At 58.8% G+C, this 26069-nt stretch overlaps 2 protein-coding genes across 5 annotated transcripts; one reads left to right on the top strand and one right to left on the bottom strand.

Moving 5' to 3' along the window:
* Window positions 1-55: 55 nt before the first annotated feature.
* Window positions 56-2002, bottom strand: EIF1 (eukaryotic translation initiation factor 1). Its single transcript, XM_054801923.1, has 4 exons — window positions 1839-2002; window positions 1442-1605; window positions 1199-1300; window positions 56-883 (listed from the first exon to the last, which is right to left on the bottom strand). Exons 1-4 carry the CDS (start codon window positions 1867-1869, stop codon window positions 839-841), a joined length of 342 nt encoding a protein of 113 aa, XP_054657898.1. The 5' UTR covers window positions 1870-2002; the 3' UTR covers window positions 56-838.
* An 8347-nt stretch (window positions 2003-10349) lies between these two features.
* LOC129195436 (keratin, type I cytoskeletal 14-like) lies at window positions 10350-24947 on the top strand. 4 transcript variants are annotated; one of them, XM_054801450.1, is made up of 9 exons: window positions 10350-10476; window positions 17426-20760; window positions 22055-22137; window positions 22674-22830; window positions 23101-23262; window positions 23358-23483; window positions 23591-23811; window positions 24298-24335; window positions 24672-24947. In XM_054801450.1, exons 2-9 carry the CDS (start codon window positions 20239-20241, stop codon window positions 24767-24769), a joined length of 1407 nt encoding a protein of 468 aa, XP_054657425.1. In that variant the 5' UTR covers window positions 10350-10476; window positions 17426-20238; the 3' UTR covers window positions 24770-24947. The 4 variants fall into 4 exon arrangements, with proteins under 4 accessions (XP_054657425.1, XP_054657426.1, XP_054657424.1 ...); XM_054801451.1 differs by having other exon boundaries at window positions 10354-10476; window positions 18769-20760; XM_054801449.1 differs by lacking the exon at window positions 10350-10476 and having other exon boundaries at window positions 14412-20760.
* The last annotated feature ends 1122 nt before the right edge of the window (window positions 24948-26069 follow it).

The raw sequence follows: 26069 nt of genomic DNA, 5'->3' as shown, positions 1-26069 counted from the left end.
CTCCCGGAAAGCAAAGCGCTTTGGCTCCAGAATGCAACTGAATCCACCAAGCAAATGCTTTTGAAAACCATTTTTATTTAAATAAGATTTTAAATACATTACATAAAACATTAAAAATGAAACCAAAGTCTGTTACTTCACAGGGCATTAGGCAGCAGTTGCTAGTAACACAGAAGCTCTGCAGCTCTAGCTACAACGATAGTTACATTAGTCCAAAACTGATCCCTTGTCAGAAGTTTAACCCAAGGCAGCGGTTCCTTTGCGTGCGCTACCCCGGTGTCTTGGGGCGCACAGGGCACCAGCACCTGCCCTGCCTGAGCTGCTGCCATCCAGCCTCGCAGTCGCTCTTCAGTCCTCCCGGTGTTCAGTCGAGCTTCCCCAAATCCCTCTGCCACCAGGAGCCAGCGCTGCCTAGAGGAAAGGCGCTATCGCCCCGTGCCATGTCACAGCCGGCGCTCACGCCTCGCTCCGTGTCGGCACCGCCAGAATTGCCGTCCATGGGGATGGGAGAGCAGCTGGGCTGAGGAGCGATCCGGACAGTCTCTGGCCTGACGGGCCGAGTCCCTTGGTTTAACTTGGAACATCTGGTTACTTTTGGCTTCAGGCTGGACGTGCCAAACGCCCGATTTACCTCTGTTAAATGAGGGACAGCAAGACGAGATAGCATGGGCTCGTGTCAGTTTATTACATCACTGAATTACACTAGTCCAGACTGAACAGTGGACCCAAGATCGTTACATTACACAAACTGGCTGGTTTTAAACTTATGACAAGGGACAGATGGGAATTTCATGGTAAGGAAATCTTCTTGCATAAAGCTTCGGTGGCCCACAGGCACTTAAAACCCATGGACTTTCAGCTGGTCGTCTTTAGCCAGTCCAATCTGCAAAAAAGAAAACGCACTTTATAGCACACCAAAGCGGACAGGCCTCTGCGCACGTCCGTACGCCGTCCGCGCTGTGGAACCGTCCCAGTTCTGCTCCCCCCTGAAGTATGGAATGAAGGTTAGACAGCAACTCCAAATCCTTGCTGGATGGTATTTGCCTCAAGCAAGAATTTCAAGAAGAACAAAGGAGCTTCCTCTGTCAGCCTGCTCCTTTAACACTAAGAAAATTAGAACCTGGACGGTTATTAAAATAGAGACTCACGTTTAGTTTAAAGTTTAGCTAGCACACGCAGCAGACCGAAGAAATCCTACCTCTACGAGGAACTGGCATATGTTCTTGCGCTGGTCACCTTGCAACTGAATCACTTCTCCATATTCGGGGTGTTCAATTACAGTACCATTGCAGGCAAATTTCTGCGACAAAAAGAAAAACCGCCTCAGTACGACATACGTTGCGAGCACCACCCCAGATGCCCCCGCAGCTCCCCCCAGCCCGAGCACCCGCGCAGGCGAGCGCCTGCACCCCGGCTTCGCGGGCCCCACCGCGGCACCCACCTTTTTGAAGGCCTTCACCAGTTTCTTTTTATCGTAATCATCCGCGATGCCCTGGACTGTGGTGAGGGTCTTCCTGCCGTTCCGCTGCTGGATCCTTATATGGATGTAGTCCTCAGTGCCGGCAGGGAGCAGGTCATCACCCTTACTTGCATCAGCAAAGGGGTCTGCGGAGAGCGCCCGTCAGACCCCGGCCCGCCACCGCCCCGCCGCGCTCCCCATTGGCCAGCCCGCCCGTCCGTCAGGAACAGGACCCGCCTCCCACCCCCCCCCCCCCCGCGGCTGACGCAACCGGCCCCGGGAATAGCAACTGCGCCACGGGGCGGGGCCGGCCCAGGGCGGGGCCGCTAGGCCGCTCCCCCGGCCCGGCCCGGCCCCGCCGCCGCACAAAGGGCCTCACCGAAGGGTTGGAGGTTCTGGATAGCGGACATACGATACGCTTCCCTTCCCTTCCCTCGGTGGAGGCGGCGGCGGCGGCGGAGGCGGCGGGCGCGGGGAGGCGAGCGGCTCTCGGCGGAGGATGCTCTCGCGGCGGCTGCTCGAGACGCTGTCAGGGGGGCGGGACTGGCGCCGCCCGCTTATATACCGCCTCCGTGTGACGCCAGCACGCACGGGAAGCGAGGGCGGTGATTGGCCGCCGCGCAGAGTCGTCACTCCGCACGGGCGAGCGCGGCCGCGCCCCGGCTGGTGCGAGAGGCACCGGGCGCATGCGCGGCGGAGGCCCGGGCTCGGGGAGGGCGGGGGGGCCGACCTCGCGCGAGGCGGCGCGTGCGCCGTGCGGCGGGCTGCTGGCGGGGCCTGGGGCCGCACCGTGCCCGGGCCTCGGGGCCCCTCAGGGCCGTCCCCACCCCGGCCACGCCGCCCCCGGCCCCCCCGATCCTCCCCCGGCGCCCCGCTGGCCTCGCCCGCGGCCTCTGCTCCCCTCGCAGCCCTCTGGGCCCAGCTCTGCGGCAGGCTGCGGGGCCAGGGCACGGTCTCCGGAGTGTGTGACACAAACCCGGGATCCCAGGGTGGGACGGGGCCTCGGGGGTGAGATCCTGCACCCTGCCTTTGAGTGCTGGCTCCCCGAGGTGGGGCGGGACCCCCTGTGCAGCGCGGTGCCCAGGCTCCCGGCCTGCTCCATGCCCCCCGCGTCCTGCGGCAGCGGTGACCGGCTGTGGCACCCTCCGGACGGGCGCGGGAGCCGGAGCTGGCAGCAGCGAGATGCAGTTGGGTCAGCCATGCCCCCCTGCAGCACGGCGTGACAGCCGAAAGGTGCTGGAAGGTTGAACGCAGGCGGTACCGAGGCCCACGGGGCTCCCGTGGGCACGAGACGTTTGCTGTCCAGCCCGTGTCCTGGGCAGAGGGCCTGGGTTTCTGCCGGGTGGGCAGTTACCTCCTGGCAATCGAAACACATAGCGATCCCCTGCGCTGCCAGCCCGGGGGGGACTGCCCCATCCCATTCCCTGTCACCTTGTGTGGGCCCTCGCAGCCCGGGTTTGGCCCCGCTGAGCCCGGTGCAGGCCAACGCACCCACCCTGCCCTCCGCTGCTGCATCCCCGCCGTGCTTTGTGGATGACTCGTACACGCTGCAGCCCGGGAAGACTCGGCCTCAGCCTGGAGAGCTTGCCCGTGGATGTACGTTTGTCACTCGGCTATCACCGTGATAACAGCCGCGCTTGAAGTAAGCAGAGTGCCATGTGCAGACAAGAAATCAAGCTTCTGTGCTCATTTTCCAAGGCCGCTGGCCTTCCAAGGGAACCCGTCAGCTCTGTGCTGCCCGAGAGCTCAGGCACTGCTGGGTAAAGCCGCCGGTCGTCGCCTCAGAGCCCCGGTCACTGATCAGCAGGAATTGGTGATCTCGGGTCTTGTCCTTTCCTCAAAGCCCTGTGGGTGGAGATGTGACCGAACATACTTCAAAACCAGATGCGTTTAATCCTGCTTCGGAGTCCTGATTTGGGGACCAGGCGCCTGGGTCTCAGTGTTCAGTATGAGCTGCTAAAGAACAACAATTTATGGCTTTCCTGGTGCCTGCTGTGTGGCTAAAAACCCCTCGCAAACCGATGAGTGTCTCCCAGCACTGGCTCAGCACAGTGCGGAGCGGGGGCTGCTGGCAGATGAACATCACATCCAGCTCAAAGATGTATGACATGTTCTAAAAATACACTGAAACCCCAGATACGAAGAACAGTAAATCTCCTACACAATTAATGGGGTCAAAAGCCACATAGATCCAAACGGAGCATAAACTCTCCTCTGGGAGCTAGTTAGAGCTGCGTACAGAGCGGGAATGTTGCCCCTGGGGTGATGTGGGTCTGTTGCGTTGCATCTGCTGGGCTGTGGATGGTTTATCAGCTCCTTTTAGATCTCCTGCGGCCTCAGCTCTCGCTGTGTAGGTGTTCCTGCCCTGCTTTGGGAGCCATGTCTGAAATGCTACGTATTTTTGACGGATTATTGGCATCTGGGTGTGCTGCCATCTGTGGGTCCTGGCAGCCGTTATGTGGTTTAGATGTTGCATCATTCTTGGGGGCTTTATTTAAGATAAAGGCAAATTGTTTATCTTGCACTAGGTAGAAGGAGTAATTTGGGTTGCTGTATTTCAGTGTCTCTCTGGTGTTCCTAAAGCATCTGTCACTTTTGTATGTCCGTATGTGACAGATCAGCTGGAGAACTGGCTTAAATTTTCATTAAAATGTGAATTTGCTCCATCATGAACAAAGCAGATGGCTCTTCTCTCTCCTCTTTTTCTGATCAGGTTTTAGCAGCCGCATGGTGGTGTATCCAGACAGCAGAGAAGCAATTAGACATTTCCACTGCATCTTTCCGCTGGAGGCATTTCAAAGTCCTTACTCCAGCAAAGTGACTGTTTATCGTACTCGGTGCCAAACACTTGAGCAGAGTCAGTGGTACCTCCTGTCTTGTGCCTGCTGATGGGCAGGCCAGTCCCACGGCCGAGCCAGGACGCCCAGGACGTCCCAGACAGTCAATTTATCAGCGTCGCTGCAGATTCGCAGTGTCCGTACAACACGTCGGGGTTTGTATCCTCGCCACTGGACCCCCAGAGCCTTTGGTAAAATACCAAAAGAGGCGAGCGTGTGTCAGCACCAGAGCTCAGCCCGTGGCTGGTGATGGGCTGAACGCCGCCGGGGAAACGTTAACATCGATTTTTCGTCCTTCAGAGCAGGATTCAGAGCAGGCACCTGCAGGCTCGGCTGGCTTCAGCTGGACACCGGGGCTGAGCCCCCCTGCACCCTCCTCACCCCTGTCCGTCTTTGGGTGCTCGGTCCCGACCTGCTCCTGCCTCCCTGCCCGCCCGGGGAGGTGCCTCCTCCCAGGGAGACGTTTGTCCGGGCTCCCCACGAGGTGGCAATGCTGATCTCCTTTGCAGGAGCAGCTCTCGGCGGGTAGCACCGAGTCCCTGCGGGTTTGGGGGTTTTTTTTTTTATGCCCAGTGCCTGGCAAAGAACCATCTCTCTCCGTCCTCCCCAGGCTGGACGCTGGCTCCATGCACAGGAAAATCCGAGTGTGCGGGGCCGTGGCAATGTCTGGCGAGTTGCCAGGTTTATTTTGGGGTCGGCAGGAGGAGCAGGGAGGGCCCAGAGCTGGCAGTGTCCTCTGACACCTCCGTCATCATCCCCTCATCACAGACACGGCTCTGCAGTCGTGCTTTGGGCTGGGGGTGGCTTTTGGAAACCATCTTGTCCCTCAGCAGCCGGGGGTACGCAGGACCGCAGAAGGCCCCTGTGACCAGGAAACGCATTGGTGGCGAGGGCAGGGGCTGCCCGGCACCGGTGCTCCTGGAGATGTGAGGATTTCAGGGGAAACGTTCCCGTGTGCACCTGCGCGTGTGCGGCACGATAGGCCCGCTGACCCTGGGCCGATGCAGCTCAGCCCGGTGTGCAGGAGCGCTGCAACGGCGGTCCGAGGTGCTCACGGGTGCTCTTGGGTGGGCAACCAGCCCTGCATTGCTGCAGGTCTCTGCCTTTTGAGTCTCGCAAGGCCATTTCACCCTGTGCTCTGAGGTGGGGGGCCTTGGTGCCCCTCCGATACACCTGGGACGTGTAGCAGAAAGGAAGGAATCATCCCGGCATTTCACCTTACTGCCTCTCCCGCAGCTCAGAAATGCCCTCTGGGCTGGGACATTCCTAGAAACCAGCTTTTCTCCTCTAACATCCTTCCTGCAGCCTCTGTGTGACTGCACAGACTTGGATTCAGGATGAGCTGGATTTTTGATGGACAGTATTTGATCGCATTAATCAGCGAAGGCAGCACTGACAGACGTTAGCCCTGGTGATTAACCTGCTCCTGGAAAGAGCCGAGGCATGGCTGGGGTGAGCCCAGCTGTCACGGGGCCAGAGGCAGCGCAGGGAATTCCAGACTATTTGCTCAAGTACCACGTTCCCTTTCCTTACACAGCTAGTCCTGGCAATTTGCATCCCAAAGTCTGTAAACCCTGGAAGTCTTTACTTAACGAGCAAGTGGGCTGATCTCTGCCTGCCTGAGGTGGGAGCCGTGGCCTGCAGGACGCTCTCTGTGACACCCATCTGCCCGATGCTCCGGGGATGGAGGCACTGGACGTGCTGTAACACAGACATGCAACGGAGGGTTCCATACACCCCCCCCCCAACACCACCGCGTGTCCCAGCGCAGCCCTCTCCCCTGTGATGCACAGCAAGGGCCGTCTGCGGGCAAGTCCTCATTCCCATCTAACGTGGTGACCCCCGGTCACCAGTTTGGCTCCTGGTGTATCACTATTCCGGCTTTCTAATGGTGTTTATTCACCCTCCTTCCCTCCCTCCCACTGCTCAGCTCCCCCCTTCCCCTGGCAGGGGTCTGTCTCCCGCAGCTCAGCCTTTGCCTTCCCAGCGCTGGCTGTGAAACCTCTCCTCTCCGCGAGGTGCCAGGAGAGGTCTAAGCACCGGGGCTCAGCCCAGCCCAGCCCAGCCGAGCTGCTGGGGCTGGCGAGCAGGCACAAGCCTGGCTCACAGCCCGGCTCAGCCTCTCCCTGCCTGCACTTGTGCACCAGCAACAGGGGCGATGCAGCTTCCCCCGGCTGCGAACGTCCCCATGGCCAGGCTCACGCCGTGCCCACCGGGTGGGTGCTGGGGAGCCCCAAGGGGTGAGGGGCTACAGCCTGAGCTGCTCCGTCCCTCTGGGCTTATGCCCGGCGCCTGCGTGCTGGTGCAGAGGTGCTGGGGGTTGTCTTGGGGCTGGGGGATCCCATGGGTTTCCTGCAGAGAAGGGGTGCTACGCCCTCCGCTGCAGCCCCGGCCAGTTCCCGTGTCGTTCCCATGGGGCCGGGATGAGGCCTGTCCTGCACCACGGGGATTCCCCTGGCCGAGGGTCAGGCCCCCCGAGCACACAGCACCCGGCACTCACATCGCACCAAATAAAGGTCCAGGCTGTTCCTGGGCAGGGCAGCCCCTGCCAGGGCTTCCCAGGGTCCCCAGGGGCTCTGAGTGTCTGGTGGAGAGCAGAGCTGCTGCTCTGAGACACGGCGAGCCCTGTGCATGGGCCACACTGGCCCCAGAGACATCTCTGGGCTCCCCACGGCTGTTCCCCCCCTCACCCCCCCGGCTTAGTGATGGGGAGCAAGTCCAAAGGGTTTTTTTCTGCAGTGGAGGGCCCCAGACCAGGTGGCGAGGGCAGCTCGAGGAGCCGGGACAGGGTGAGATGTGACAGGTTTTTGCATTCAGTCTCTCCTGATGGAGGACGGGAGCGTGGTGCTGCCGGCACCAGGCGCAGCCAGCGCTGGGCTGACTCAGAGCCTCGGCATCAGGCTGCGCCGGGGAAGAGGGAGGGATGGCCCCTGCACAGCCTGTTTGCGCACGTCAGCGCACATGCTCTTGCCAGGCACGTCCTGCTTTTCTGCAGTTTATCTCACCTGGGCCACGCTGTCGGGACGGAGAGCTGCTCCGGGTGCCATGGGAAGGGGCAAAGGTGCTGGGCTCTGCTCCCGCCGGCTCCCTCGCTGGGATGCCGAGGAACAGCCCGGGACACGGGGGTCCAGCCAGGGACGTAACACAACTCCCACTGCTTCTGCCCTGCACGGCCCCAGCCCTGCCTGTCCAGCTCGGGGGGGGCAATGCCGCAGTCCTGCCCTGCAGTCCTGCCCTGCAGCCCCCCCTGCTCCTGTCCTCCCCCTCCGGTCTGGCTGAGCCAGGCAGCGTCCCCTGAGCGTGGAGGGAGTTCCGTGCTCTGTGCCAGGGAGAGAATTTGACCCACGGAGAGACCCTGGGAAGGGCCTTTGCTGGAAGTCTCGTGGGCCAGGCAGAGCCCCGCTGAGCTGGGCTCCCGGCACTAGCAGCAGCGTCGGCAAGGTCTGTGGACATGGGACAGCCCAATCTGGGCCCCTTCCTGCCATGCTGGGTGCCTGGGTATGGGGATACCGTGAATGCACTGGGAAGAGCAGTGAGACCCCCCTCCCAGGTGCCCCCCCCACAGCCCCGTGCTGCTGACACTTCTTTACACAACAGGGACCGAAGCAGAGCCCTCCATTACATCATGGCAAGGGCAGAGAGAAGACTCTTGCCATGCAGCTCTCCCTGCGTGTCCGGGGGGCTCCAAGGCCCACAGGAGGACCAGCCCCTTCCCTCCCCAGGCCAGATCGTTGCTGCCCGCTTTGCACTGCCCTGTGCATCTCCGGCCGGGCTGGGGGTTCCTCCTGCTCGTGCCAAGGGAGGAACCAGCCCTGCCGTGCAACCAGCCCAGCTTGCAAACAGCTCAGGCATCCCACCCTGCCCTGGTATGACAGGGAGAGGGCACCGGGCTGAATCCACCTCTTGCTGACCCAGGGGTGAAGGGACAGGAGCTTTTTGGGGTAACAGCAGCAGAAATGGCAAGCACAAGGCAGAGCACAGCTGTCCCCAGCCTGCTGACTTGAGCAGAGAGGAGGGGCAGGTCAGGCCAAACACCTCGATCAGCATCTGCCTTGCTCCAGTTTGTATTTCACTTACGAGGCAAAACCTGGGAGGGGTGTGAGCGCTCCCCACGCACCTCCAGCCTCTCAGCCCTGCCCCTTCCCTGCCCCAGGGCCAGGCACACTCATCCCTGCCTACACACAGCAACTCCCCGAGGCCCAAACACTGGCCGCCGGCCAGCCCTCCTTTCCTGCACGGCTGGCAGAGCCCAGCCCTGCCCGCCCCGTCCCGGCACGACGCCCAGCGCTGCAGAGATTTGCCTCTTACAAAACACTTGGCCATGGCACCCGCCCTACCTAGCCAGGGTGGGAGCTGGCAGCGTGGCCGGCCACACTCTGGGGTCCCAGCACCCTGGCTCCCAAAATGGGGACAGGGACAGCCTGGCCCCGGGGAAAGGGGAGCTTTGCGGGCACAGCGGGGCTGCAGAGAGCACAGGTTGCAGTGGCAGAGGGACACTTGCGGGGATCCAAGGCCCTGGGGTGCCTGAGGTCCTTTGGGGCTGCAAAGCCCAGAGCTGCAGCTCATGTTTGCTGCTGTGTCCAGCAGCTGCCTGGCCCTCCCGTGGCCACTTACACTGCCTGGGGCTTTCCTGGCACCCCGGCGGTGCAGGAGCAGCATGTTTAGCCCGTCCCATGGCACTGGGCAGCACAGAGCTGCTCGGGCCCCTTATCTTGGCAGGCCAGCATGTGCTGGCCTGGCAGGGGGACAGGGAAACCTGGGCAGGCTGTGCCTTAGGGGTTCAGCGAGAAAACAGCTCGGCCACAGCTCCTTCTTTTGGCTATGAGATGTCAGGGAGCCGAGCACCCGCCTGCCCGCAGACCTGCTGGGCCTCTCCCAGCAGCAGCACCCCAGAGATGACCCAGCGATGTGCCCTCCCCAGGGGACCCTGAATCCCCCCAGCTCCTCCCCGCTGAAGCATCTGCAGGCGGTGGTGTTTGCTGGGGCCTCCTGGCTGCTCCATCTGCATCTGCCCCAAATCCCCTCTCTCCGCAGGGGGGTGTTTGCTGCGGCCCCCGGGCACAGGCATTGTGGTAACAGCACTGCTCAGCCGCCATGTGCTCGGCATTCCCGACAGCCACCGTGCTTGCCCGTGGCACGGGGCTTCCCGGGACAACCAGGTCAAGATGGAGCCATTGCCTTTCCACAAGCGGCTCCGTTGCAGTTTTTGCTGCACTCCTGCCACGGGCTCAGCCTGGCGCTGGCCGGGAGGTAGAGCCACGGCAGCTGGCCTGGCATGGGGCAGGAAGGGCTGGCGGATCGAGCAGGTTTTGGGGGCACAGGGAAGCCCTGGGTCTGGGTGCTGGGGCCGGTGTTGGCCCCGAGGCTGCGGCACACCAGCTTGGCAGCAGGTTCTCGCCAGGCTGGGGACAGATTTGGGTGAAACCCCGTGGGGCTGAGGTTGGAGGTGGAGGCGCTGCCCAGCACCCTGGTCCCCCATGGCCCTCCTGCTCCAGGACAAGCTCCGGCTGAATTTCAGTCTTTGCCTTTGGTCCTTACCCAGGATCAGGAATAAATACCCCCTCTCACAGCCTTCCCCACCCGGGGGCCCTTTCTGAGCACATCAACCTCGCTGGAAGCAAAGATGACCCAGGGGATGGGGGCTGCCCAGCGGGGCAGGAGACCCCCCCCGGGGCCGGCGGGCGATGGGGCAAATTGCAGGTGCGTCAGCCCAGTGTTGTTTCAGCTGACACGGCCGCTCTGCCGCGTCCCTGCCGCAGCTTGTCCCCACGCCCAGCACCAGGCTGTGATTAGCGAGGCGGGGGCCTGCCTGTGCGTTCCCATCTCCCATGTCAGCACTGCCTGCGCCGCCACCGCCCTCGCAGGCGCTGCCAGCCGGGTGTGCCGCCATACCGCCCGCTCGCCCCGGGGAGACGCCGCCGCTGCGCTGCCTAATAAGGAAACCACCCGCTCCCTCCTGATTGCAAAACACCTTGGACTTGGTGCTGTGCTGACGCTGCCCGTTCCCAGAAGCTCCCGGGGGGGGGGTGGGGCCAAAATGGCCTCTGTTACCCCCAGCTGGCCTGCGGCCGACAGCCCCGGGACACTGCAAAGCCGACGCTCCAAAGCCCAGCAGCGTTGGATGGTGTTGGGGTCCCAGCACCCCGTCTGCAGAGTGAGGGACATGGGGAGAGGACGCAGGTGGGGAACCGCGGTCTGAGCACGGGGCAGCCCCGTGCCGTGGGACCCCCGCACCGTGCGTGGCGGGACTGAGCCTCAACTCCCAGGCCCCGTGCTGCAGGACATGAAGGGCTCGCTGCCCGGCTGGCGGTGCCGGCTCTGTGCCATGTGCCGCGCTGGCCTGGCTGGTGTGAACCATGTCCCTGGTCTTGCCAATGAGCCATGGCCCGGTGCTGGGCACAGAGCCTTGCTGCAGTAACACTCACATTCCTGCGACAGCTTTTGCTGGTGCTCAGCCCAGGCCGCTGCGGCACGCACCGGTCAGAGCCTGCAGCAGGACCGGCAGTCCTGGTGTCCCAGCAATCCCACGGTGGCTTCAATGCTGGGCCACCGGCCCAGGGTGGGAAACACGGCAGTGGTTGGAGGAGGACGAAGCAGGCAGCTCTGGTGAGGGCTGTGCAGCAAAGCTGGCTCAGGGAACCGGCTGCCTGTGTCTCTCCATGTTCATGGGGGACAGGAGGGATTTGCGTCTTTCCCCACTGTTTTCCCAGCCAGGAGGGACAGATGTGTCTGAAGGGGCTCGGCGGGTCCAGCCCTGTCTGTAATTTGGGGAGCGCTGAGTGCCTGCTGGCTGTGGGCAGGACAGAAGTGCCCTGAGCAGAAATGGCCCCTCCACCCCAGCGAGTCCCACGAGTCCCCGTCCCTCACAACAACCCTGGGTCCAAGCCCCGTGTCCCGGGCAGTCACCGGGGAGCAAAAGTGAAGGGCCTGGCTGGCCACCCATGAGGCTCCAATCTCTTGGGGATGCTGGTGCAAACCCCCCTGCTCCCAGTCACCAAGACCCACACACCCTGACCCCTCGGGGAAGCATGGTTGGACCCCAGCTGTGTCGGGGCGCTGAGCTGCACCGTCCCCCGCACAGGGAACAAAGGCACTAGCCCTCCCCAGAGCCTGCAGAAGCTCCTGGGGCAGCAGAAGAGGGGACGAGCTGTCTGCAGCACCCATGACAAACCCAAGATGGGGCTGATGGAAGCCCCCTGCCCCGTCCCCTGAGCCCGCTGGACTCCCTGGGCAGGACTGCAGCTGGCCACGCAGGTGGAAAGTTTTTCTCAGGAATGGGCTGATGGTGAAAGTTGTTTCCCAGGTGTGGCCCGGGTGGAATGTAAATCCTCTGAAGTCCTCATCTCCCCTGTAATTAGTCAGGCAAGTCTCAGCTTGGAGCTGGGCCGCCCCAGCCCCAGGCGTGGGAGCAAGAGGGGGGGTGACGCAGCCTGCCTGTCCCTGCAGCGCACATGTCCCCTCCTGCCCCAGGAACGCGCACGCTGACTCATGGGGATGGCGGGGGTGGCAAGGCTGGGCGGCGTGGAGGGGAGCACCCGCAGTCGGGGTGCTGGGTGGGTGCACCCCACTGCGCTCGTGAAGGCACGGAGCTCCGTGTTCTCCAGGCTGGATGTCCCATGGGGTGACTGGACACCCAGACACTGCCCTCCCTGCCCTCCCCAGGGGACAAAGCCTTCTCCATGCCGGGGCGGGCAGCCTCCCAGTCCCGGGTCTCAGCAGACCCAGAGAAAGGCACCTCTCTGGCTCTGCGGGATGGGTCTGGCTGTGCAGAACACAGGCTGGGCTGCAGCCTGGTCTGGCCCTTGCCTCGAGCTTCCCTCACGCTGACCAGCTCTGCAGGCACCATCCCCAGGATGTTGCCACGGGGCCAGCGGACATCTTTCTGGCAGCTGTGAGGCAGCAGATGCCAAAGGGCCTCAGCTCGTGGGGCTATGAAAAAACCCAGGCCATTGCATGGGGCTGACAGTGTGTGGCTCATCTCAGGGGAGGGCTGTGCAGCCGTACAGCCAGAGCCGGAGCCACGCGCCGGGGCCAGGCTGCTTCAGGGCCCTGGCACGGCGGCTCGTGGCCAGGGGCTCGGGGTGAGCACTCTGAGGGCACCCCCAGAGGGGATTCACTTGGGAAGGAGCCTTGCACTGCTCCTGCACACCACGGCCGGGTCTCTGCGTGTTTTTGCTGTGCAGCTGGGGGTCGGTAACAGGCGTGTGACTGAGGGCCGTCGGCTGCAGCAGAGCAGAGACAGCAGCCACTGAAACGCCGTGTCCTCGTGGCAGTGCAGGGGCTGCAGCCACAGCCGGGTGCCAGAGCGACTCTTCCCAGCCAGCCTCTCGGCACCGTGAGCAGCGAGTGGTGCCATCTGTGGCAACGAGTCAGAACTACCTACAGACATGCATGCACACCCTTACACACTTGCTCACACTTGCGTCCTCCCCTCTCCACCCGAGCAGGGTGAAGGCCCAGCTCTGCCTGGCAGGACGCAGGCGCCGTCTCAGCGCCTGGCTCTGCCTGCACCAAGAGCGGGAGCAGGCGCTGCCTGCCTGCCTGCCTGCCTGCGGGGCTGCTGGGGCACAGAATGAAGGCAGAACCCAGGGGCCTGGCCGGGACCAGCACCGAGTGGTGCATCCGGCCCCAATGTGATGCATGAAGCCTCACCGGTGTGGTGGTCCGTGCCCTGCCTCTCTGCAGGGTGCTGCCAGCGGGCTGCACACACAGTGGGCCCCAGGCACGGCGTGCCCCACGTCCCCCACGCTGCGGGAGCCCCTTGCGGGGAGCGGCACTGGGTGCAGGCAGAGAACGGCTGCCCACACTGCAGCACCCCCTGCACACCCTGGCGGGACCCCTGCACACCTCAGCCCCCCCAGCAGCCCGCCCTGCTCCCCCCAGCACCCCCCTGCTCCCCACCCCCCCGCACCCCCGGGGCCCCGCAGCCGCGTCCGTCCCGCCGCGCCGCGTGCTGCCAGCAGGGGGCGCCCGTGCGCAGCGATTGCGCCCTCCGGCGCCGCGCGACCAGAGCGGGCCCAGCGCGAGCCGGCGGGTCCCGGGGCAGGGTGCGGGAACCCGGTGCGCAGCCCCCGGGGGGTCCCCGGTGCACAGCCCCCCCGCGGGTCCCCAGCACGGATCCCGGCGCAGGGCAGGAACCCGGTGCACAGCCCCCGGTGGGTCCCCGGTGCACAGCCCCCGGTGGGTCCCGGGGCAGGGCGGGAACCCAGTGCACAGCCCCCGGTGGGTCCCCGGTGCAGGGCAGGTCCTTGGTGCACAGCCCCTCGCAGATCCCCAGCGCAGTCCTCAATATGTGCCCTGTGCAGGTCCAGCCCAGCTCCCCACTGCACACCCCATCGTTCCCCTCAGCTTGGCGCGGGGCCCTCCTGGTGCTCCCCGCAGGGCCGGACGCACCGACAGCACCAAGGCTCCCAACACGTCGCGCTGCCGATGCTGCGAGGCCAGGCGGCTGCTTTGCCCAAAGGATGCTCAGCTGGCGCCGGGCTCTGCACCATGCGGTGCCGGGAGGTGGGGGCATGGTTGTCGGGGCCCAGCTGGCCAGGCTACGCCACCAAGCTGAGCAGCACCCGCCACCCCAAACCGGCACAGGCCCTGGCTATGCAGACGCGCGTCTACGCGATATGGTGCAGTGAAACAGGGATGAAGTTTAATCACAAGCATTTGCTCTTCCCTGCAGTGACTGGTTGAGCACAGTTATTTATATTAAAAAAACAAACCAACCAAAAACCAGAGGCAAAAGAGCTGATTCCAAAGCGGCAGCTCATAATTACTGTTGCAGTATCAGGAGGATCAGCCACGCTCCAGGCGAGAGAGCCGAGCCGAGCGCTGTGCCAAGCCCAGGCAGGTAATTGCCTCATGCCAGACACCCAGCTGACAGGCCGGCTTTGTCTTTTCTCTTTCAACTCATGTACAGAAAACCATTAGTGCTCCGAGGTGGAGCTGTGGACTTCAGCCAGGAGACCTGCGGGGCACGGTGCGAGGGACGAGCGGGGAGCAGGGAGCGTGGTCCTGCGGATGCTGCAGGGGGGGTTGGCAGAGCCGCGGGTGGGGGCGGTGAGGCTGGGGGGGGCTCTGGTCCTTGGAGGGAAGCTGGGGATGGATGGGGGGAGGTTTATGGCTGGGGACCTCTGGTAGGCATGGAATGTTTCACTCTTGTTAATGACTTCAGAAAACTGCCTGCCAAGTATGGATTAACAAGCGGCCACGTAATTACAACCCTGTGGGAAGCAACAGCGCTGCCTGGTTACAGGGACTGCTTTGGGGCAGCGCGGCGCATCTCCCCTGTGCAATGGCTTTCACGGCTGGGCACCTTCCCTGCAGCCACGGTGGCCTCCTGGGAGCGCTGCCCCTCCGTCCCCCCACGTGCACAAGGTGAGCAGATCCTGCTGCACCCGGGCCACGGCAGGAGCCTCGCTGCCTTCTTACCAGCAACAGCCACTGCAGCCATCAGCCCTTGAGGAGCAAGAGAAAGGGAGGTTGGGAGGGGACCAGAACACACAGCAAATCCTATGTGTGGGGCCACACCAAAGCCCTCCTCCAGAGGGGCCAAACTGAGCCAGGGTCCCACCTGGGGAGAGGGGCTTCCCCTGGGGACAGCGCTAGAAAAGCACGGTCCATGGGGGCTGTTTCCATCGCTCGTGCCCATCCTCCTGCGTCGTCGGGGCTGTGTGCGTGGGGTGGGTCTGCACAGAGGCCAGGACAAGCCCTGGGAGCGGGAGCGCACTAAATCCCGGCAGAGGCTGCCGTGGAGTAGTCACGGGGCTGGTGGAGTGCCTGTCACCAACAACGGGCTTGGCACATCCACCCGGGGTCCTTTGGCATGACCGGCCGCACTCCAGAGCAGGGAGAAAAATGAGGCAGATGATCGCGATTCCTGCCCCTCTGTGAGCACAAGCGTCTCCAGGCTGATGCCAGTACCTGCCCCACCCCACTGCCAGCGTCACGAATGTCCCCAAGCCAGGGTTCCCATCTGTGTCATGGAGACCTGGCCTGGAGTCACCGTAGGTGCAGCAGGTGTGGGCGCAGAATGAATGCAGGAGCCACTGCCTGTTGCCTATAGTCAGCATGGGAGAGTAGGTGTGCAGCTCCCTGCCTGCTCTGCCGTGCCCAGCGAGGGGAGAGGAATGGACAGGGTGTGATCGTATTTCCACACTGACAGAATGAGACATGAGGAAATGCAAGAGCTGCTTGCTATCTGGAAGACAGACACTGAAAAAATAACGTGGGAAACTCCAAGGGTTGGTGTTTTCTGTGGTGATACAGCTAAAGCAATTGGTGATAGCTTGGGAGTCCAGCTCTGCTCAGACACAAAAAATATTCTTTTGTCTAGGGTAAAACACGCACTGATTTGTGGTCCGTCTGTCCTCCCTTTGCCAGCTGGAACGACTCTGGGCATGCCTCTGACTGCAGCTCAGGGAGATTCACAGGGAGAGCCTTGGTCCTGCACCCGCTGCAGGGCAGCTCGCCCTGGGGCTCCAGACCAGGGACTCCCCATCTCTGGTCCATGGCTCTGCATATCGTTACTGGCCTGAGCCCGAGCTGGAGCACACACACCAGGATGTCACCAGAAAGCCCTTTTCAGGGAAAGAGGGAGCCGAGCTGCTCACAGCACTGAGCTCGCTGGAATGGGTTCCTCGTCCCCAAGCAGGAGCAGAAGGGCTGAGCCAGTTCTTGGAGACAAAACTGGTTGTGATCAAAAGCATTCAGTATCTTTATTGCTAAAACATGCCAGCAGAAAAGCAATGCTCAGCCAGCCTTCGGTTGGGTGAGCTGACAGCACGATGGGTGGTCACAGCCCTTGGGTGGCTCCGAGGATGAATAACTGCAGCAGGACCTGGGGGAAGAGCTTGAACCGTCTGTTGACAGCCCGTCTGTGATCCCTGTAGTGAAGCAGAGATAACCGCATCGCTCCGCACTGCCCAGCTGAGCAACGGAGCGTGTGAACTGGCAGCGTTCGCAGCACTGATTCACTGGGAATCACTCCCGTAAGGGGATCGCCTTGGCACACACTGTGCCGAAACGGGCAGAGCGGGTCTCAGGCCGGGGAGCAGGTCTGTGCTCCAGCAAGGTGCTCACTGGTGGAGACGGCTTGTGAAGCACCGAATGACACAGGGCCAGGACCTCGCCTGATGCTCTGCGAACAGCTTGGCGCACGGGCCAACACGGAGGAGCATCATCCTTGTTCACATTCACTGAGAGGAGAAAAAGCCTCCCGAGAGCCCAGTGCGCCCTGACACGGCGCTGCCGGTCGAAGCAGAGCAAGGTCTGGCTTCACCGTTGGCAGGAGCCAGTTCGGAGCCCAGAGAAGGACAGTGCAGAGTCACCCCCCTTGTCTTCCCTCCAGTCAGTCCTCACCTTGCTGGCTCCACTACCACCTCCTCCGCTTCTACAGCTAAAGGGGACGAGGCCGTGCTGCCCGTCTCCCCTCCATCCTGCAGGCAGCACAGCAGGCAGCAGGGGATCAAACGGGGTGAGCATCACGCAGCACCCTGCAGCTCGGGCCAGCCTTGGCTCCGCTCCGCTGGCGGGCTGATGGCTAAACGCCCTGAGCCTGCCCGGAGGGGAGTTTCCATTGCACACACACCATCAAGTTTCCTTTCATGGTAACAGATCTAGGATTGCTTTTTTCCAGATAATGTGGGGGGGGCTGTCAGGACATGTCCTAGCAGATGATGAAGAATTAGCAGCTGAGATAGAAACAGAGACAGCATATTTCACTCCACACCTTGATATATTTGTTACCCATTTTGGTGTTGTTCAAACTTACAGAGAAAACCTGTTGGCAAGGGTAAAGCCTGTGCCTGCCATTCCTTCCATGCAGGAGACATCTTTCCCAGGGCTGGATCCTTCAGCTGGTTTCTACTGAGCTGCGAATTGCTGTGAAAGGCACTTGGGAGAAGCTGGCCCACAGGGGAAACCCAATGACTCCTAATTAGTTCTTATTCATGGCTTTAAAAGCACAATTAAGTGCTATTGTTTGAGGCAAATGCAACTCACTGACCCTGGCCTTTTCACACCAGCCCTTACCACAGTGGGTTACTGTGTGCACTGCTTGTCCACTCCTAACCCATAATTTCACCTCCCTTCCTATGCGAACCGGAGGAGTTCAGTTCTGCCTTTCCCCCTGCAGCACACCTGAGGGAGAGATAGCATCTACGGCATGCTTCTTGCTGGAACAGACTCCGATACCATCTCCTGAACATTATGACGTGGTTTTTTTTTTTTTCTTTTTTCTATCTCAAGGGAATTTATTGTGGGTGAGTGTTTCAGGAGAGCCTGGGAGATTGAATTCTGGTAACATGAAATAGCCGAAGTGGTGCACGTTCCTCTGTATAATCACGCTCTGCCGACAGAACTTGGTGCTAAGGGTTTCTCTTGTAAGAGCGGGGCTGGTTTGGGGCAGCTGACTGGCAAGAACGTTGATCAGAATAGACCAGAAAAAGTTGATATTGCAGGACGATCTCCAGATCTCCTCTTAGGCTCCTGTGCCAGCTGTAATAAAAGAGCTGAAAAATGGACCGAGGTGGTGATAATACAGAACAAGGAGCCCTAAACCCAGGTATTTCCTGCCTGTGGGGCTGTGGCAGGGCTTTGCTTCGTCTCATGGCAGTTGTCACCTTCAGACTGACTCCTAACTTGGCCTAAAATGTGGGGGTGACCTGAGCGGGGGGACAGAGCTCACAGTAGAGTTTTTGGGCCATGTGAGGGGCCCATGTGGAGTGGGAGGGTGTTTGCTAGAGCAACCGTGAGCAAAGCGAGCGCATCTGGAAGAACGCAGAGCAAGGGTGGCCAAGGAATGGCACTTAAGCGCAGCTCCCACACGACAGCTGTTGGGTAATCCCGTACCCCCCACTGCGGAGGGAAGCGGGCCAGCGGGAACACTGATCTTCACCCTGCCAGGTTGCCCCAGGACTTTGCTGCAAGCTGAGCACCATCATCTGCACGCCCTGCCATTTGCCAGCGGTGGGTCGTTCCCAGGTCCCCTCCTTTCCCCCAGCTCTCTGAGGGACGGGGCATGCGTGCATCCCAAATCCCCAGATGTTGCAGCTTGGGGAGTCAAAAACCCAAATCTGAAGCCAATCAGTTCTGAGGCAGTGCTACCCTCCGCTAAGAGGATCTGGAATCTGTTTCTGGTTAAGCTGCTTCCTCGGTGGCCGCCCAGAAAAATCACCCCACCTCTCCTGCCAGCTGCTAAAGAAAGAGAACGTGACTCCCTATTAAACCCTTGAGATCTAACAGCGATGCAGATAAAGCGTTGTTGTTATTGTGTCCTTCAGGGAACAGATGAAAGAAAGGAGGCACTATGAATTACCAAGGGTGAGGCTCTGGGAACATTTTAGCAACTCCAAAATCACTTAAGTGCATTAGAATGTGAAAACAGCCAGAGGGGCCCCGGGAAGGAAGGAGATCACCAGAAGAGAGAAAGCACAAAAGGGTTCCTAATCCCTATAACTCTCTTTCACTACCTCGCAGGCACCTCTGCTAAAAGAAAAAATAACTTCTCTTATCCGAGAATGACATCGCTGGAGCCAGGCAGGCCGGCAGGTTGGGTGTGCGATTTTCCACTGTACACTGTAAGACCTGGCGCCACATCAGTAGAGGGATTTTTTTTTTTGTTTTCCCAACAAAGAATAAAACAGTGTAGTGTCTCCCTTCCTGGTTCTCTGCTGCTCTTTTCACGCTAATACCTGTCCAGCTGCATTACTATAATCACTGTGCTCAATCCCTTAATAGCACGGCGCAGGCGTGGCTATCGGGGTGGCTGCATTGCCTCATCCCTGGGCATCCCTCCTGCGGTGTCCTGTCTAAACCCTCTGCTTCGCAGGTGGTCGCGGTGTTCTTGCTCCTCGCTGCTGCGTGCGTCGCACTTCGCCCATCCGTCCTTTTGATACAGGTGCTGCTGAGTTACGTTAGCATCGTGTCTTCAGCTGCAAATGTGTAGGGAAAAGCCTGTCTGCAGGCAGGCCGAAGCACTGGTCAGGGCTGATCCTGCTCTTCCCACGAGAAATTGCACATAACGTGTCTTGGCAGTGGGTATCTAATGCAGCTTCAAATTCTTTTTCTCTGATTTAGACTATTTAAGCATGAAACCCTGCCTCAGCAATGAGATAGAAGAAATTGCGGCACCAAAGTTTTTAGCTTCTGCAAATCTTTTGGAAGTCAGAGGCTGCTTCTGTGGAGTTTGTGAAAGGTGATGCAGCAAAGCAGGCGCCACTGGGAAACATCAGGCGTCTGCCTTTTAAACTGACCAAAAGTCCACGTCTGTAGGGACTTTCCAGTCTCTGTATACCAGTGCGTAAGAAGAAACTACTGGAGTTTCTTCTCTTTTGAGCTCCAAGATTTCTGCCAAATACGGTATCAGTATACAGATACTGCCAGGTCTGTGCTTGTCCTGGGATAGAGGTCCTGACGGGAAAATTTCCATCTGGCTTTGGGTTGGCCCATATAAAGATTATGGATGTGCAGAGCTCTTAAGTCAGCAGCTTTCGTTGCCTTTAGACTGTTTTAAAAAGCAAATAAATAGATTTGTAGATTTTTAATGATCTAGCAACTTGGCATATCACAGAGGATTCACTTGTGTTACTTCATGAAGGAGTAGCGGGGTGGAGCTGGAGCGAGCACCACTGCGTCTCAGGTGCAACAGAGAAATGCTAAAACGTAGCCGTGAGCAAGGAGCCTTCGGTCTGAATCATGCCGGGTGCTGGGAACTACAGCGGAAGGAGCAGATCCTGTGTGCGCCGTAGTGCATGTGACAAAAGACATGAAATTGGGGAGAGAAAAATGATGATTCTGAAATTTGGCTCTGGCTGTCAGAGGTGATGAAAAGCGCCGGCAACGCCTCCTGCCCCAGCTATAAAGGGCTCCAAGCCAGGGGGAAGCGAGCACTCGCTGTCTGCGCTGCCGAGCCGGGTGTCTCTCTCCAGCCCTCCGCCAGCCTTCGCCATGAGCACCACTGTCAGGCAATACTCCTCCTCCACCTCCCTCAAGGGCTTCGGTGGCCTGGGGGGAGGCTCCAGCAGGCTTTCCTCCATGCGTGCTGGGGGAGGAGGCTACAGAGCCCCCAGCGTCCACGGAGGCTCTGGCAGCTACTCCGTCTCTTCCCGCATTGTCTCGGGGCTCGGAAGTGGCTACGGGGGCAGCTACTGCAGCAGCGTAGGAGGGGGCCTCGGCAGTGGCTTTGGGGGTAGCTATGGGGCTGGCTTTGGGGCTGGCTTCGGAGGTGGCTTTGGAGGCGGCTTTGGAGGCGGCTTTGGAGGCAGCGATGGCATCCTTCCGGCTGGCGAAAAGGAGACGATGCAGAACCTCAACGACCGCCTGGCCGCCTACCTGGACAAAGTGCGTGCGCTGGAGGAGGCCAACACTGACCTGGAGGTCAAGATCAGGGAATGGTACAAGAAGCAGGGACCTGGTCCAGACCGTGACTACAGCCCCTACTACAGGACGATCGAGGAGCTCAGGAACAAGGTAGGATGCTGTGATTAACACAGTGGGATTCCTGTTATCAGAGGAAGCAGAAACACTGGCTGCTACTTCTGTAATTAGCAAGCAGTAACAGAGTGTCTCAGATGCACATGCAGAGTGTCAGGCTGCAAATCAGAGATTTCTCAATCTCAGCTTTTGGTTGCATCCTTCTAGATGGAACAAATGGCAGTTTTCACTGGAAGAAGCAGATGTAAAAGGACATAATGCAAAAATGAAGACTAAGAGACAAGTCTACATTGATAATGCATATTTTAGGAGAATTTAAAATGAGTGTGCAGGGAAAGTTGTAGGTGTGTGTGAACTGAAACGCTGATGTCATATTTGTAAACATTCGGTCAAAGAATTTGCAAACTTGTTTCAGCTCCTCTGTACTGATGGGATGTAGGTGCTAAAGAGAAACAGAAGGAACTGACCAATAACAAATTTTTTGCCTCCTTTCAGCAGTCACTGCCCCAGGCCAGGCTCGCTGCAAACCCACCAACCCAGGCAGCTCTGGGGGGATTTCTCTCAGTCCTGAGCTGATTCCCACCATCCCATTTCGGAGGAAGTACTCAGGAGCTGACTTTGTTCTTCTCTGTTACCTCTTACATATGAATTGCCCCCAGAAAACGTGAAGGAAGGCGGTGTGCAGCCGGAGCTGCAGGAGTGCTGGCAAATGATGCAGGGAATCCATTTTCCCTCCCTCTCCTTGGCACCGTAGCTGATGTCCTTCCAAACTCTGACCTGAATCTTCTCTCAGTGTGGATTATTTGCTCCCGGTTCTGTAATATAAAAATCCGAAGCTGTAGGCACCTGCTCACTGCATTTTGCTCCATTTCTGCAGTCGACAAATTAAATCCATCCCTGAACAAATGGGCACAAGGTTTGTGGAGCACAAGCACCCTGCTTGGTCCATCTGTCCTGCCAGAAGAGCCGCACGGTGCAGTGGATGTGGGAGCAGGTGATTCCTCCTTGACCCTTGCATCATCAGCACCTGCCCTGGAGCATGGGAACAAATGCCATCATCAGATCTCACTCATCTGACGTGGCTTCATGCTGCCTTTTGAAATACTTACTGAAAGATTTTTGGAAAGGGGAGGTCACAGAGCAATCAGCCCCTTCCTGCAGTCAGTCTCAGCTCACTCACCCCGATTCCATACACACTTCTGCCAAGGAAACCCCAAGCATCCCCAAAACTATTCCTGTCCTGACAGTCTCGCTTGTGCTCCCATCCCTTGGTCAGGTGGGAGGAGTTCCTGACACTCATTTAGTGCTTTTTCTTTATCCTCCGCTCCAGGTCCTGGTGGCCACCGTTGACAATGCCAACCTCCTTCTGCAGATTGACAATGCCAGGCTGACAGCTGATGACTTCAGGACCAAGTAAGCCGCATTTCCTGGGAAAATGGAGCAAAGTCTGCAGAGGCGTTTGATGAAATGAGGAGAAAATCCCATCCAACCCCAAAAGGGCAATGTGGAAACAAAGCCTTCAGAATGAAGGAGTAATTTCCAAAGCAGGAAGTTATCTATATCTATAGACATTTAGGGATTGTTTTGCTTCCATCCAAAACTTCGCTATTTTATCCCCATTGCTTGTCCCTCTGTGGTACAACCTCTCCTGTGCAGAGAACTTGCCCTGTATCTCTGCTGTGCATTTAATTTGTGTGTGCATAGCTCAGCAAAGCCCAGACCCAGTAACAAGGCCCAGCAATATCAGGAGCAAGGTGATGTTGTGGACTGAGATGGACACTGTTTCATCAGTTGTTCCCCTGCGTTCATGACCATTCACCATCAGAATGGTGTCCATGCATCGTCAGGATCATGCAGTGCTGACACAATGCCAGCAGCAGCACTGAAGGGCTCTGTGCCCAGCTGGACAAGATCCTGTGTGACTTTTATGACTGTACTTGTGTTCCCAGGTTTGAGACGGAGCAGGCTCTGCGCCTGAGCGTGGAGGCCGACATCAACGGCCTGCGCAGGGTCCTGGATGAGCTGACCCTGGCCAGAGCAGACCTGGAGATGCAGATCGAGAACCTGAAGGAGGAGCTGGCTTATCTGAAGAAGAACCACGAGGAGGTGAGCACAGAGCCAGGCTCAAGCTGGAACCCACAAAATGTCCCTTGAGCACAATGGAAGGGGGTCAGGTCAAAGGCGCAGGAGTGTCTCTGCCATGAGGGCTGTCGGGAGGCGCTGGACGGGGTAAGGGAGAGGGAAACAACCCCTGCGGACAGAAACTCCAGGAGGAGACCTGTGGGATTCGTTATCCTGGGTGCAAATAAGAAATCGGGCATGATGGGAACGTGCCGGCTTCACTCTGACATGCATCGTGTGTCTCCTTTGTGCCAGGAAATGAATGCCCTGCGCGGGCAGGTGGGTGGAGAGATCAGCGTGGAGATGGATGCTGCTCCTGGAATCGACCTCACCAAGATCCTGGCTGAGATGAGGGAGCAGTACGAGAGCCTGGCAGACAAGAACCGCAGGGACGCCGAGCAGTGGTTCTTCAGCAAGGTGAGCCGGCTCGGCGGCAGCGCAGCGGGGAGCGCGGGACCCGAGGTTGTGCCCGCTCGCCGGTGCTGGAACGGCACGGTTTTGCCTTGTTGCAGACAGAAGAGCTGAACCGGGAGGTGGCCATCAACACCGAGCAGCTTCAGAGCGGCAAGACGGAGATCACAGAGCTGCGACGCACCATCCAGAGCCTGGAGATTGACCTGCAGTCCCAGCTCAGCACGGTACGAGGGCTGGGGGGCACGCGGGAGCACGGGTCAGAGTATGCATGGGTGCTCCCCTCCCTGCCAGCCTCGTGCCCCCTGAACGTGTCCTTCTCCTCTGCACGCAGAAAGCGGCGTTGGAGGGCACCTTGGCTGACACAGAAGCCCGCTACGGCACCCAGCTGGCCCAGCTCCAGGGGCTGATCACCAGCGTGGAGGAGCAGCTGGCCGAGCTGCGGTGCGACATGGAGCGCCAGAACCACGAGTACAGGGTCCTCCTGGATGTCAAGTGCCGCCTGGAGCAGGAGATCGCCACGTACCGCCGGCTCCTGGAGGGCGAGGACGCGCAGTACGTGGAGGGGCTTCGCTTGGGAGGGTGGGTCGGGAGGAGACGGGTAATAGCGAAGAAAATAAAAAATGAACAACCTGTGCTCCTTGGAGGATCCTATGAGCCCGTTTACTGACCCATGGCATGTCACAGAGTCTCCCTCTTTGGTCCTACTAGTCCAGAACAGCCCAGTGGTTATCACAGTGCTGCAGCATCCCTGGGATCCACCTCCCATCCCTCCAGTGTCTGTGTGATCCTGGGGAAGGAGCAGGTAGCACTGCTGCTCCTTGCAGCAGGGATGCGTGCTGCCTTTACACCTGAATTCCCCTAGCACACATACATCCTATTTTTTTCCTTTAAATTTTGACACTAGGCAGTGTCCAGAAGGCATTTTAATCACATACTGGTACAAGAAGAAAAGTCAGTGTTTTAAATAATGATTTTGTCTTAGAGACTACTCACTTTTTTTCCCTTTCTGACCATTCTTTCTCTTTTCTCCTCCTGTAGCATGTCCTCCCACTACATCTCGCAGCCTGTGAAAGAAGGTAAGAATGTGTCTTGGCTGAAGCACCGATCACACATAGCTCTGTTATATCCTTAGCCACCTTCTTAGCACAGACTCTTTTTACTAATTTACTAAACTTACTATTTTATTATATTTTCAAAATGCGAATTGACATAAACCACTCTTACAATATACCAAGACATGTTTCAGAAGATCATGTGTGCAGACTGAAACTATATAATAAAGTATTTAGAGGAAGGAACGTGGTGGGTTTCTGAGGCAGTTGTTGGTAATAACAAAACTACCCATGCACATCTTTAAGACACATTTCTCCTTGCTTCCCTGTAAATAACAGTTCCTTCTTTCTCCATTGTAGCACCCATCACTACCCGTCAAATCCGCACAATCTTTGAGGAAGTCCAGGATGGGAAGGTGATTTCCTCCCGTGAGCAGATCACGCAGTCTGCCCACTAAGGCGGCTGCCTGGTTTGCCGCAAACCTCGCATAGCAAAGCAAAAGAAGATTCCAGCTTATGTGCTCTGGCTACGTAGATCACGAAAAGCATCTTCTCTTTTTATCACACCCCTACTTCCCTCACCCTCTCTCTGAGCGCTGTGCCGCGCTCAGAAATCAAATAAAGCTTTTCTTCACACTTGTGCAAACCAGGCTCTGGTCTTGTTGCTCTGAAGAGCCAGGCTGTCCCACTCCTGGAGCTGCAGGACAAAGCTCCTCTCTGGAAGGAGTCACGTTCTCCACCTTTGGTACCCAGTGGGGCCAGTACACCTACACTTCTATAAAAGCGGAGACCTGGCTGCTTCGGTGAAGACAGCTGATGTGGGTGGAGGTCGAGAAAGGAACTGATTACATGGTCGTGGGAGGCAAAACCTGTGAGACACTTCGTATTTCATCTCAGATTTGGCACTGGGACTTTCAGGTCAGGGCGAAGTGCTGTTGCCCTGGCTGCAATGTACAGCAAGAGTAGAGCTGAAGCTTTTAACTCAGTGAGTCCAAGCAAGAGAGAGAACAAAACCCGGGTCATGCAGCCAGGACCCCGATTCCCTTCCCAGCTCTGTTGCCGTGCAGTGCAGATAACAAGCGTTGGGGTAAAATGAAATCCCGCCGTAGATGTGGCAGGGATACACCGGCTAACGCCCCTCCAGAAATACAGACTTGGCTTTGTTTCATTCTTGCTTCCAAAGGCACCGCTAAAGGGCGAGGAAGGCAAGCGATGGTAAGTGGTGGGTATGGCCTGTACGAGCAGAGATTAACGCTCTTGTGGGAGCTATTTCTGGCACTCCCCGGCTGTCGGTGGCTGCTCCTGACGCAGCAGTTCACGTTGCCATCAGCTGGCCCAGCCGTTCCTGGAAAGCCAGTTCAGACACATTCTTGGCTGGATTCTGCCACATTTATTACTTCATAAATCCAACTTCTAAATCAATGGGGTGATTCAGAGAAGCGCTACTGAATGTGTGTAAGAATAGAGCTGGCCACACAGTTTTAAGACCCCTTTCCAGAAAATCTGCCTGGATTTTATAAGGAGATAAGAGAGAATTCAGCTTTTTTTCCCCAAACCCTGAAAGGATCCCCACAGTGCATCATCCACACCACAAGCTGAGGTGGCAGGGGCAGGGATGCACAGTCTAGAGGCACCCCATGCTGCAGCCATGCAGCTCTGCCCGGTGTCGGCTGGGGCTGTATCCCCCGTGTCCACGCGGAGCAGATCCTCTGCGACACAGGCAGGGCATCAGCTGCCCTGTGCACCCTGCGCAGCAGC

Source organism: Grus americana, chromosome 22 (assembly GCF_028858705.1).
Source record: "Grus americana isolate bGruAme1 chromosome 22, bGruAme1.mat, whole genome shotgun sequence".
Classification (NCBI taxonomy): domain Eukaryota; kingdom Metazoa; phylum Chordata; class Aves; order Gruiformes; family Gruidae; genus Grus; species Grus americana.
This window is presented reverse-complemented; position numbering and strand designations above follow the sequence as displayed.

Bases quoted from the DNA above. Each gene is read 5' to 3' on its own strand.
- LOC129195436 (XM_054801450.1), top strand. From the start codon at position 20,239: ATGAGCACCACTGTCAGGCAATACTCCTCCTCCACCTCCCTCAAGGGC. The intron at 20,761-22,054 runs GTAGGATGCTGT...CCTCCGCTCCAG, and splicing joins TCGAGGAGCTCAGGAACAAG to GTCCTGGTGGCCACCGTTGA. The intron at 23,484-23,590 runs GTACGAGGGCTG...CTCTGCACGCAG, and splicing joins TGCAGTCCCAGCTCAGCACG to AAAGCGGCGTTGGAGGGCAC.
- EIF1 (XM_054801923.1), bottom strand. From the start codon at position 1,869: ATGTCCGCTATCCAGAACCTCCAACCCTTCG. The intron at 1,606-1,838 runs GTGAGGCCCTTT...CGCTCTCCGCAG, and splicing joins CCAGAACCTCCAACCCTTCG to ACCCCTTTGCTGATGCAAGT. The intron at 1,301-1,441 runs GTGGGTGCCGCG...TTTTTGTCGCAG, and splicing joins TGGTGAAGGCCTTCAAAAAG to AAATTTGCCTGCAATGGTAC.